The 12,580-nt window shown below is 37.0% G+C and overlaps 2 protein-coding genes across 4 annotated transcripts in view; one reads left to right on the top strand and one right to left on the bottom strand.

Annotated features, from left to right (window-relative positions):
* Window positions 1-3,427, top strand: part of LRRTM3 (leucine rich repeat transmembrane neuronal 3) — a 94,755-nt gene extending 91,328 nt beyond the window's left edge. For 2 of the 3 annotated variants that reach the window (XM_026106381.2, XM_026106380.2), the window contains one exon: window positions 1,450-3,427. In XM_026106381.2, coding sequence (XP_025962166.1) covers window positions 1,450-1,659 — 210 coding nt within the window. In that variant the 3' untranslated portion in view covers window positions 1,660-3,427. The remainder of the gene's footprint in view (window positions 1-1,449) is intronic. The other variant, XM_026106382.2, reaches the window with a different exon arrangement.
* CTNNA3 (catenin alpha 3) overlaps window positions 1-12,580 on the bottom strand; it is a 572,729-nt gene that overhangs the window by 385,499 nt on the left and 174,650 nt on the right. The gene's annotated exons all lie outside the window — the stretch shown is intronic.

The following is a 12,580-nucleotide window of genomic DNA, read 5'->3' as shown; positions in this document are numbered from 1 at the left end:
AATGAATCTCCATTTTCCAAAAGGTATTCTATTTTATAATCCTCATATTTTATCAAAGGAAAATACGCATTTTTTTAAACAACTGGTCATTTATTGTTAATGTATAAACCCAGGAGGCATTATTTCAGTGAATAACTGGTACTAAGAAAAGCTTCGCCACAGTTCTTCTCGCTGCAGAGAAAAGCGAGCAACTGCTTGCCTGGGGAAAAGGGTCAGCTGCTGCCTTTGTTAGAAGGGGAGACCCACGGGAAATGGAAGGGAGGCTTAGGAGGAAGAGAGAATTTTTTTTTCAAGGGGTAAAAGATTCATCTTTGGCTTAATGGTAAAATCTATCTCTTGAATTCTCTCCGCATGATTACATCATTCTAAATACATCAACCAATTATTCTAAATGAGAAACAGTCATGTGTTGTATTATTTCATATATAAAAACAAAATACTTTTAAATATTTTAAATATAACCTGTCTTCATAATTCACTTTATTACATTCCAGTCAGCCTTCAAAAAACAGCAAGAGAACAATAACAATGACGAATCTACAATTCTCTTTAGTTTTATAATGAGCTGGAAATCTGCTTTTTTAAATATTCAATGCATGACTCACACAGCCATTATAATATAATCACCTTTTTCATCCTTCCATTCTCTTAATATATATAAAAATAAATCTAATGGTACAAAGACTTGTAATTCAAAGTCTGTATTAATTTCACCTTTGATTCTCAAATGTATTGTATATAACTTTATACTGAAGTGTTACTAAAATTCCCAAGAAAAAAGTCAAAGAAAATTTTAATAATTTATCAGCTTAAGTCATTTAAACTAAACCTGGCATAGAGAAGCTTCCAGCCACAACAGCAATACAGTGAACAAAGCTCTTCATCTACCTTGGTTCTTCATTTACTGAAAGCTGCTAGACTCAAATCTATGCTTGTGCTACAAATGATAATAAACATGGTGATCCGTATTTCCCAGCAGACCAAAGTATGATACGCTGATATAGTCAAGAAAGAGCTGTTAACCACTTTTTAACTTCAAAAGCCATTTAAATTTCATTTCAAATATTCCATACATCCCCAATTTAGTCACTCCTCTTCCTCCTCCCTGATAAACAGATTTTAGCAGGAGTTAATTATATTCTGAAGGTTATTTGGCTTCAGTCACACCTTTAATACATTCCCATGACTCTTACACACACACACGCACACACACGCCTAGTCCCATATCATGAGATGAAAGTTAGTGGTGATTAGGCTTGAAAAACCTTTTTAAAGACCAGGGGAGGAGACGGAGGGATGGGGAGAAGGAAGAGATTTTTCACATGCAGCACTATATTTGGCTTTAGCCAATGTTTTTAGATGGTCCTTTTACTCAACATCAAATTTGTGTCAGTAGAATTTAATTATGTCTTTTGCTAACTGGCTGTTTTTCACCTGTTTTCCCCCTAGATACCATTGTCTATGAATGTGTCAACATTTCTTGCCTATGATCAGCCCACAATAAGTTACTGTGGTGTACATCACGAACTGCTTGCTCACAAGCCCTATGACTTGAATTCCCAGGAAGAAACAGTGGAAACACACCTAGAAACTGATCTGGATCTGAGCACAATAACAACAACAGCACGAATCAATGAACACAGTCAGCAGCTGGCTTAACCAATTTTTTTCTTCTGTAGCAGAGGCTGCAAATTCTATGTAACATGAAGGACAAAAGTGAGAAGACATAATAATATGGATTCTAAAATCCCTGTTCAATTTAAAAAGAACCACGAAGATGAATTGTTTCAAGTCTACAATTTGTAATTAGTTAAGTTGTGCAGTATTTTTTGACTTCAGAGTATGACCCTTAGAGTGAATCTTTTTTCAAAACTCATCCTACCTACCTGTATAAACTGTACAGATGTAATGTATTTTTCATATTGTAAAGTTTCAATTACCAAGAACAGCTGGTATGTACAGTACCATAATTTAATTACATCTTACTTTACAAATTTCAGTTTCTAAAATTTTAAATTAACAAAGGTTACTTCTTGTGTTATTCAGTTACTCTGTTTTGTAGGGACCATTTTGTTACTGCTTTTGTGCCCAGAAAACTTTAATCTAAGTGCAGAATATGCACTGTTTTTACCATGGATAATGTGTAGAATTTTATCTATTTGTTCCAGAGATGATATATTAACCAAAAGGAGGGTTTAACTATTCAGACATGTAAGAAATCCTTGAAGTGCATAGCCAAGTTTTCTTATAAATGAAAATCAAAAATCATTTTAACAATTCTTCTCAGACTTTCTTGTTGCCTTGAACTACAGCTTGATTTCTAAATCAAAAAAGTGTAATGATAAACATATATTTTAACAACAGAGGTTATGTATGCAGCTATTAGCTGACACTGATAAAGTTTTGTAAAGTCTCACTGTTCTGCAAGATCAAATGGACAGAAGACTTTAATAGGCAGCTGTTGCTACAAAATCTGCTCTGTAAGTATAGCCTGCCAACTCAGGCATCTATATTTTTATTTAAAGATTTCAACTTGTACATGCTAGAGTTTATCACAGTTATCTTGAAGAACATTCACAACAGAATTTTATTGTTTTCTTCTAGTCTGTAAAACAATCCTTAAACTATGCAGTCAGAATTTGGCAAGCAGTGTACAAGGGCCAAAACCTACTTCTATCAGAGACAGTTGCAGCTGATAGAAGTGGCAACAAAAACAGGCCCACAGAGTTAAACTATTCCTAGAATGTAAAATATTACTCAAAAAAAGCAAAACCTCTACTTTACCGAAAATATGTAGTAATCTGGACCAAATGGCAAAAGCTAACAGTCCTTTACCATTATGCTACATCAAGCTAAGAAAAAATACCTTCAAATACAAAAAATGTAGCATTAAATCTTTAAGTTACTACATTGCTTATTTGTCTATCATTTAATATCTGTATTGAAGCATTTGTATATCCCATTCTTTGGTTTTAAACCTTCAAAACCTCTCAATACTGTACAAGAACAACTTCTATAATACTACCCTCATGTTGTAATCATAAAAGATTACAGAAATTAGGAACGTATACCATGCTGACTGGGTGAAATATAAAAGGGAACACATGAGCCTTCCAAAATACAGGGGAAAAAAGTTTCATATGGTGAAGCAACTTTTTTATAATAAAGAGAAATTATATAACCACAAATCTATTTTTCTGGATGTTTATCCCAGCATATTTTAGTGTAGCTTCCAAGCAGAAGACTGAAATTTAAAATTACAATTCAACTGTTTGTACTAAATATAAAGCAAATATGATGATGAAAAATACCTTCAAAATATTGTTAACAAATGAATCTGCATTCACTATCTTTTAAGTGGAAACAAAGTGTCAAAACAGAATACATTGTATTGATAATTTATTCAGCATCTTAGATTTTGTAACACATTTTGCATAAATTATTTGCTATTCAAAACATTACTTGTCTTTTTAAGACTCACCTTAACCTTCACACTCCTCAGTTGCTTATTTCTTTACTACATGGGTCCGTGAATTTCTGATCATCTTCAGCAATGCTGGAATTTTACTATGCACAGTTTGAAAATACGTTTTGCTAATTATGAAAAGAAACCAAAAATGCAGGTGCCATTCTGGATCAAGTGATATTTGTACTGCAGGAAGAAGTCAACTGCTCTATTTCAATGTTGTTTTAAAGGTTTCATGTTTAGTTATACTGGTCACCATAGAAGGCCTGACCTGTTAGGTTCTAATACCACCCTCCTAGGGGATTATATCAGTTTTTTGTAACACTGTCCTTCTTAGCCTTTAATTTCACCCACTGCCCTCAAATATTTAGGGTGCCAGAGTGTCATCCTGGCATTTATGCAATTACTCAAAATGCACAAATGGTCAAAGGCTCTAATTTGTGGAGAACTATATGACATGAATATCTTAAATGTTAAACACTTCAATGAACTCGGGCCCATCAACTGTCTTCTTAAAGAATGGGATAAAAAAGAATGGCTTATGCCAAAAGAAGGGAAACTGGTTTGACTAAGCTGGTTAAAACAAGCACAACTGTATAGACACACAGACAGGTTTGTCCTTTTGTTACTTTCCCTCAAGGAAGAAGCATCTGTTAATCAATCTGGTTTGTCTTGGACACTCTCCTGAAAGATTGGTCTTTTTACCAACACATCAACAGAGAAAGGATAGAAAACCAGGGTAAGGAAGTAGCAGCAACTTGCAGCTCACAGATGTGGCCATTCCTAGGGCTAGGCTCTCTATAACCCCACTGCCCACTCCAGACAGATAAACCATCCTAGGGCCCAAAGCAGCAGTGGAATATATGGCCACCCCACATTTAAACAGGTTTAAAACAGATTTCGAGACGTGTAACTGGATAGTGCTTTTTAATGGACTACATCAATCTGAAACTTGCTCTTGTTAACAAGACAGATGACTACAAGAAATCTAGGTGACAGGTAGGTACCTTCCCCAAGAATTCACATTTTAAAAGCTTTTTTTTTTTAAAAAAAAAAAAAAAAAAAAAAAAAGGTAACGCTAACCGAAACAAAGACTTGCTCTTAAGATTTGATTTTACTGCATATATGGCTGCTTTCCAACCTATTATTGCCAGCTATATACTGACTTGGAGTGCATAGAAATAGAATATGACCTAGTTATAGGAACAAAACAAAAGTGTACCTTCCAATTGAGCCCCAATGTTTTCAGCTACACATTAGCAAGAGGAAAGTGGGCTGAGCCTATGGGCTCAAATATTTATTTACAGAAGGCCATTTTCATATATCATTTTACCTTGCAATAAGATCCATAAAAGTGAAATAGAGGTAACAACAGGATCAATCTCTGTCTTACAGTTAATTGATACCAACAAACCCTGGGAAAGCATTTTATTAGAGAAAAAGCTGGGCAAATTCCTTACGTTTGCAAAATGCAGACTGATGAAGAGTGTAACCTCTATCAATAAAAAACCCAGCCAATTACATACATGAATTCAAGTACAAGCAACAATTGACACCATCCATCACTGCGTCATACTTGTGCAGCAATTTACTGGGCTGAAACACCCACTAGGAAATTAAGTACAAGTATTTGAGTTGAGGTCCTATCCAAAGAAGAAGATATAGAGGAAGATTAATGACGAATCTAACAAATTATTGCACATATCTCAAGACAGCCTTAAATGTAAGCATGTACTAGTATATTAAAAAAACAACAGAATAATAGCTATACAAGAAAGCAAATGGCTGTTTCAATTAAAAAGTGATCCAAATTTGCAGTATATGGGACTGTACAAACGATTTGCAAGAGATCTGAGAGCTAGCACTAACAAGAAACATATATACATTTTAAAGAGATGCATCTCAGATATCAAACTTCTTCTGGCAACATAAAACAAAATACAGCAAATGTACCAGCCTCAGAAGTTGTGTACTAGTTTGCTTTACTGTCTACCACTCAGTTTCTCCCTTTCTCTCCGAAAGTGTTTGTTTTTTCCTCTTGTTATTTCCAGTCCTCAGATTGGAAATGAGAAGAGATATTTTGCTAAAACTAAATATTAATAGTAAAAAAATAAATCTGCAAGGGCAAAACATTAACATGAAAAATAAAATTAAGACTCCAGTGCCACTGGAACTGTAATAAATTCTAGAGATTGCCTTATTGGCAATGTAGCTGCTCGGAGGTAGTTAATGTAAACAAATGATACTGCCACGTATAGTATCAAATACAAACTACCATATTCAGTTCCCATATTTAGATCCCATCTGGTCTAGCAGAAAAAGTTTTATTGAACAGGTGAGAAAGAAAACTATTAAACTCATGTTTTAGAGACTGTAGCAAGATAAAGCAATGATAGGTTGTTTTTAATTGGTTCCTGAAAATAAAATTATATGGAAGAAAACAAAACAAACTCCCCCCAACATACACAGAAAGAGAAGTGAATTCACAGAATCACAGAATGGCTGAGCTTGGAAGGCACCTCTGGTGACTGCCTAGTCCAGCTCCCCTGTTCAAAGCAGGGCCAGCTAGGTTGCCCAGGACCAGGTCCAGCTGGCTTTTGAGCATCTCCAAGGATGCGGACTCCACAACGCCTCTGGGCAACCTGTTCCAGTGTTCAACCACCCGCAAAGTAAACAAGTGTTTCCCTAGGTTCAAGTGGAATTGCCAGCATTTCAGTTTGGGCCCGTTGCCTCTCATCCTGTCACTGGGAAGCACTGAGGAGAGTCTGGCTCCGTCTTCTTTACACCCTCACTGCAGATCTTTGTACACATTGGTAAGCTCCCCCAGGAGCCTTCTCTTCTCCCGGCTAAACACTCCCTGCTCCCTGCTCGGCCTCTCCTCATAGGAGAGGTGCTCCAGTCCCTTAATCATCTCTGTGGCCCTTCGCTGGACTTGCACCAGTGTGTCCGTATCTCTCTTGTGCTGGGGAGCCCAGCACTGCACCCAGCACTGCAGGTGTGGCCTCCCCAGGGCTGAGTGGAGGGGCAGGATCACCAGCTTCCTCGACCTGCTGGTAGTGCTCGTCCTGATGCAGCCCAGGAGGCTGTTGGCCGCCTTTGCCACAAGGGCACCTTGCTGCCTCACGGTCAGCTTGTTGTCCACCAGGAACCCCAGCTCCTTCTCTGCAGAGCTGCTTTCCAGCAGGTCAGCCCCCAGCCTGTAGTGGTGCATGGGGTTATTCCTGCCCAGGTGCGGGGCTCTGCACTTCCCTTTGCTGAACTTCATGAGGTTCCTCTCTGCCTGTCTCCAGCCTGTTGAGCTCTCTCTGAACGGCAGCACAGCCCTCTGCTGTGTCAGCCACTCCTCCCAGTTTCGTGAACTTGCTGAGGGTGCACTCTGTCCCATTATCTAGGTCATTAATGAAGATGGGCCCCAATATCAATCCCTGTGGTACACCGCCAGTGATCGGCCTTATGCTGGACTTCATGCTGCTGATCATAAAACCCTTTCCATCCTTCTATTCTGCAGTTTTCAGTGCATCTCCCTGTCCATTTATCTGGTCCATACTTCATTGGTTTGTCAGTTAGGATGTTATGTTCAACCTTACTGAAGTCAAGGTAGGTGACATCTACTGTCCTCTCCTCATCCACTGAATTGGTCATTTCATTGTAGACAGCTATCAGGCTGGTCAAACATGATTTCCCCCTTCTAAATTCATGCTGAGTACTCCCAGTCACTTCTTGTCTTTCATCTGTGTGGAAATGAATGCCAGGAGTGTTTGCTCCATCACTATCCCTAGGACCACAGTGAGGCTGACCAGCCTGTACTTCCCTAGATCCTCCTCCTTGCCTTTGTTGAAGACAGGGGTGACATTTGCTCTCTTCCAGGCCTCCGGAACCTCTCCTGATCACCATGACCTTTCAAAGATAATTTAGAGTCCCCTTGCAATGACATCTGCCATCTTCTTCAGCACACATGGCTGCATCCCTTCAGGCCCAGGATCTTGTGCATGTCCATTTTGTTTAAATGTTCCCTAACGTGATCTTCCTCTACTGAGGATATGTCTTCCTTGCTCCAAACTTTTCCATAGGTCACTGGGGCCTGGGATTCCTGAAGGTGAATCTTACCAGTAAAGACTGAGGCAAAGGCATTGCATTTTTCACGTCCTTTGTCAGCTGTCCCCTGCCCCACTCAGCAGTATGTCCACATTTTTCTTAGTCTTCCTTTTGCTGCTGATATACCCATAAAAGTTTTTCTTGTTGTTCTTCATATTCTTCACAGATTCAACTCCAAATGGGCTTTGGTTTTCCTAAGCCCACTCTTCCACACTTAGCTAGTATCTCTATATTCCTCCTAGGTCACATGACTCTGCTTCCATCTCATGCTTGCATGCTTTTGGTTTATGTTTGAGTTTTGTCAAGAGCTGCTTGTTCATCCATGCAGGTCTCCTGCCACCTTTACTCGACTTCCTGCACATTGAGATGAACTACTTCTGAGTGTGGAGGACGTGATCCTTGAAAATTCTTGCAAGTTTGCCGTCTCCTTTGCATTTGCTTTTATTCTTTGCTAAATGAATAATTAAGCATAAACCTCAACCTTAGAATTCTCTCAAATGTAACTACGTCCAACACTTACTTCCACCTGAACCACTCTTTACCTAATCCAGCCTATTTCTGAAGGTAGAATCCTTTTCTCATCCAAGATCTAAGCTAATTTGATTTTCAACTGCTCTGACAAAAATCACTCATGAAAAATAGACTTGCTCTGTCATGCTTGCCATGTAGGCTCTGGCATCAGACATTAATGTAACTCAGAACATTAATTAATTAATTAACCAGCCCTGTTTTCCTCCTGAGGATTCTAGGAACCTTCTGTGGAAGAGGATGGGATTGACCAGTCTGGTAAAAATGATACTGATGATACCGTAGCACAGTTTGAAGACAGGCTATAAATTCAATCACTTCCTTTAATTCTTAACTAGAATATACTAGTGTCAGTGAAGTATTTAAATGTGTTTCAGCAATGAAATATGCCATGCTACATTTAACATTAAGCAGAATTCTCAATTGTCTATTTTTCCCAACTTCCTCCTTAACAATGGCAGCATCAGCATTTACCAGCACTATGGCAAATCACACACACTTGAGTTAGAAATTTTTGACTATAGGGACAAAGTTCATAGTCCACTTCAACAGAATTCTTTATTTATCATACAGTCCATCTTGCCTTACTCCGTCCAGTTCCTCAGGATTTTGTTTTGTGCCTGGGTGCCAGGTCTGATTTAAGTAACTCATTACAAATAACCTTTCAGTTATTTATTAGACTGCCAGAAGCCCGTTTGTTTCTCACAGAGAAGGACCCCTTCTGTGGGTAACTGGTGTTAGAACTTTAAAGACTGGATGACTGCACAAGATAAACCATGTGTTTGCCAACTATTGGCAAACTAATTGATACTGAGATTAGATAGGACAGGAATTATGTGGTCTACCAAAACATGAAAGAGCAATTCTGTTGCACATGGTTTACAGGTTCATATTTACGCTCATAATAATTGAGAAAGGAAAGCAGGAAAGATTTTAGAGATCAGTAACTATTAAGCTCAAGCTATAAAGTCTTTGCTTCTGTCACCTTTTAGACATTGAAGAGTAGCTCAAGTTTGTCCAAGTTTTACCAAGTCCAATGTCCATGACAACTGCTGTGACATATATTGATTTGTCTCGTTCCAGAAGGCTAACATCATTCAACATCTTATCAGTTTTAGCTAAACATAATGCAATGTTGATGGATAAACTGTGACCAAATGATATAATTTAATAAGATTAGTTTCAATATATTAGATGTTACTGGTCTTTGGGGTTATAATGACACTTCCTCAGAAAACCAATTTTTTTCTCTTTGTAACACAGCACCAAATGGAAAGTTTTTGCTTTAAATGCAACTTGGTATAAAATTCCAGAACATCTCTCCATATTTCCAGGAACAAAGCACAAATATTTGTAAATTAATATAATAATGGTTATACTGGCTCTTATCAAAGGTACATCTAGGCCTGATAACCTGTCTACAACAGCAGCTGAAAGATGATGCCCAAAGAAGAGCTAAAGAATAGGGTAAGCACACAGCAGTACTTCCCCCAAACGCTACCATGATCCCCAATAATTTGTAGCTCAGGGACTTACTGAGCCAGAGGCAGCAAGCATAGATGTTATCTTAAACCCTGTAGATTTACATTATCAGATTTCCCCCATGGGATTTCTCAAAAATCAAGGTTCAGCTCACCAGAAACCAACATATTTTTCAGTTTTCTCAAGTCAATTGCAATGGTAAATAAAAAATAATACTGTTTCTCACTAAATATTGCTACATACTTCCAGCATAGAAATAACATGCATTTCTTTAAAGGACTTACAAGACTAAAATACTACCATATACATAAACCTTTTATTCTATACAGGCTTGACTGAATGATTCGTATTTAAAACAGATGCTTACTGAACTCCTAAAAAATTTTCTAATACTGAAGTGAATCAATAGTGCTACTATAAAGTAACAAGGCCAAAGTCTATTTTCCTGCTCTGCCTAATTATAGAAGCTGATTAATTTTAATTGTAAAGTTTCAGCATAAATCAACATGAACATCAGAGTTCATGATTAATGTTATTTTAATGAACACCTAAGGAATTAACATTTTGCCACTAGAACCTTGCTGAGAATTTTTATGTAAGCTAAAGTGCAGCGTGTACAACTGTGAAAATCCCACATGGCATGGAGCTTATATTCTACTTCATCAACATCAATTTTGTATGTAAATAAATCATTCTTAAAACTGTCTCTTTAGATGGTTAACTACAATGGAACACCTGCTGCGTGGCAGCAAATGAGCCTGCAACATGGAATTCATTCAGTCCTGTTACATTAAAGACCTAATACATTCATAATAGTGCAAACTTCAAAGGGTCGCCAGTATAGATACGACACGTGTAATGGTACTAATTTACAAGTGAGCATTAATTAATGTTACATTAGCATGGAATTTCTTTGGATCAACATCACAGCCTCATTAATGTCAAATGGCTTAAACGGGATGCAAGTTATGGTAGTAAACATCAAAGGAGTTTAAAATGATCAGTTATATAACCTTTTTCAAGCTTTCATATGGAGGACTTTCCATTTTGTATTCCATAAGAAATAGACTTTTAAGGTGGATGCAATTCAGCGACAGTTCAATCTACAGTCTAATCATAAAATGATTGCACCAATGAAACATCTTTCAAAGTGAAATAATTTAGACTTTGCATATACTAATTCTCTGCTCCTTAGAGAACAAAAACTCTTTGACTAGGGGTGGGAATATTCATTAATAACAAATGATGTGTCACTTCAGCACTGTGTACTTCGATAATTTCACTAGTTTTATATAGGTGTATCATAAATGAGGCAGGGAGAGCCATTAACTGAACCATCCATACTGAATATATTTTGTAGTCATTTGCTCTTTCAAAAGAAATAATGAACTGATTTATTTTTCTAGTAATGATAACGTACCTCCCTTCTACATTATGCTGTTGGTAACTTGATTTTTTACTTTTGCAGAACCTGTAAACTAGACTTTACTATCCAAACTATCTAGACTTTTTTATCCAAAAGTCTTTTTCTCATTTTCAGGAAAGGCAAAAATAGAGCTATTAACGGTATATTTAATGGAAACTAAATTTAAATATGCAAATAAGATTCAGGAAGACAATTTTTTTTTCCTGTCTACTGTTTTAGTATTACTCAGACAGTTCATATTTCTTCTCCTTACACTTCTGCAATTTGCCTCTTTGTCTAAGTTCTCACTGTCACAGTTGAGAATGCCAGAAAGAAAAACTATTCAGGCTGAGTTACAGGAGAAAAAAAAAGAGTATTAAATGCCTTTCAGCTATCCATTTTCAGAGCTTTCAGAGTTTGCTACCTACTGAGCACATTACAGCTTGTCTGACTCAAGTGGCTTTTACTTCACCACTGGATCTTTCAAATACAAACTCATAAGTATGCTATAAACATGCTAATAAAAATCAAGCTTTTTCTTTCTACCACTATGCAAGATGCTCTTCCTGTATCTCTCTGCACCCCAAAGCCTTGAATACATATGAGTAATAGTATAAACTGAGTAATGACAACACAAATTTAAAAAATGAGACTGAAAGGGGTGAACAAGATGTCCTTTTCATCTCAAAACAAAATCAACTTTACTATGATAAATAATTCTTCAAACACTTTCAGTCTTTGGGTAGGGTCAAATCTGTATCCATGCATAACCATTCCTGCTATTAGAATATTTTCCCTTATGCCTGACTTAACTTTCCCCAACTAAAATTTAAGCCCATTGCTAATTCTCACATCCACCCTGACACTGGAAAACAAGTTAGTCCTTTTCTCTTCTCAGCAGCTTTTAAATATTTGCCTATCCTTTTCCATTCACTCCTTTTCAAACTGAGTACAATTCATACTTGTAACTGTTACAGAACTATGCCCACATCATTGTATCAATATGCCATGGCCCCCTTACACAGATCATACAGGTTACTCCTAAATGAAATCCTCATGATATTTTAACAGAAGAAAATAAGATATTTTCCAAAATTTGAGCTTTCAGAAAGACAGATGCAGTGCATGTAAAGCTGAACAATAGGCTTTTTTTTTTTTAATAATATGCTTAAGTAGAAATTGAGCTACTGAAGCTGACTGAGAATAAGCATTATTGATTTAATTGCTTATTTTGACTTTTAAGAGGCTATAATTGATGAGAACTTATGAGAGTCCCACCAACCATCTGGCCGAAATACAGCAATTTCTATGCTACCTTTCTTCTGAAACTTTCTACCATTTCTTTATTTCTGTTATTTAGCCTCTGAGAGACTCTAGTTGTTTTTTAGAAAATGAGACATTTCAGAAGAGAATATTTAAATACTAAAAATTCAAGTAGGTTATTTATTTGATTTGCAGCTTTTAAAAATGAAATATTTTCAAAAGTTTTAAAATTCACTGGAAATGATATTCAACTGGATCTATGAACAACTCCTTGAATTGTTGACCCAATGCACCCTCAGCAATTTCACAGATGATGCAAAACTGGGAGGAGTGGCTGACAC

Source organism: Dromaius novaehollandiae, chromosome 6 (assembly GCF_036370855.1).
Source record: "Dromaius novaehollandiae isolate bDroNov1 chromosome 6, bDroNov1.hap1, whole genome shotgun sequence".
NCBI classification, from domain to species: Eukaryota; Metazoa; Chordata; class Aves; order Casuariiformes; family Dromaiidae; genus Dromaius; species Dromaius novaehollandiae.
Note: the sequence above shows the minus strand (reverse complement) of the source record. Positions and strands in the feature narration are given on the sequence as shown.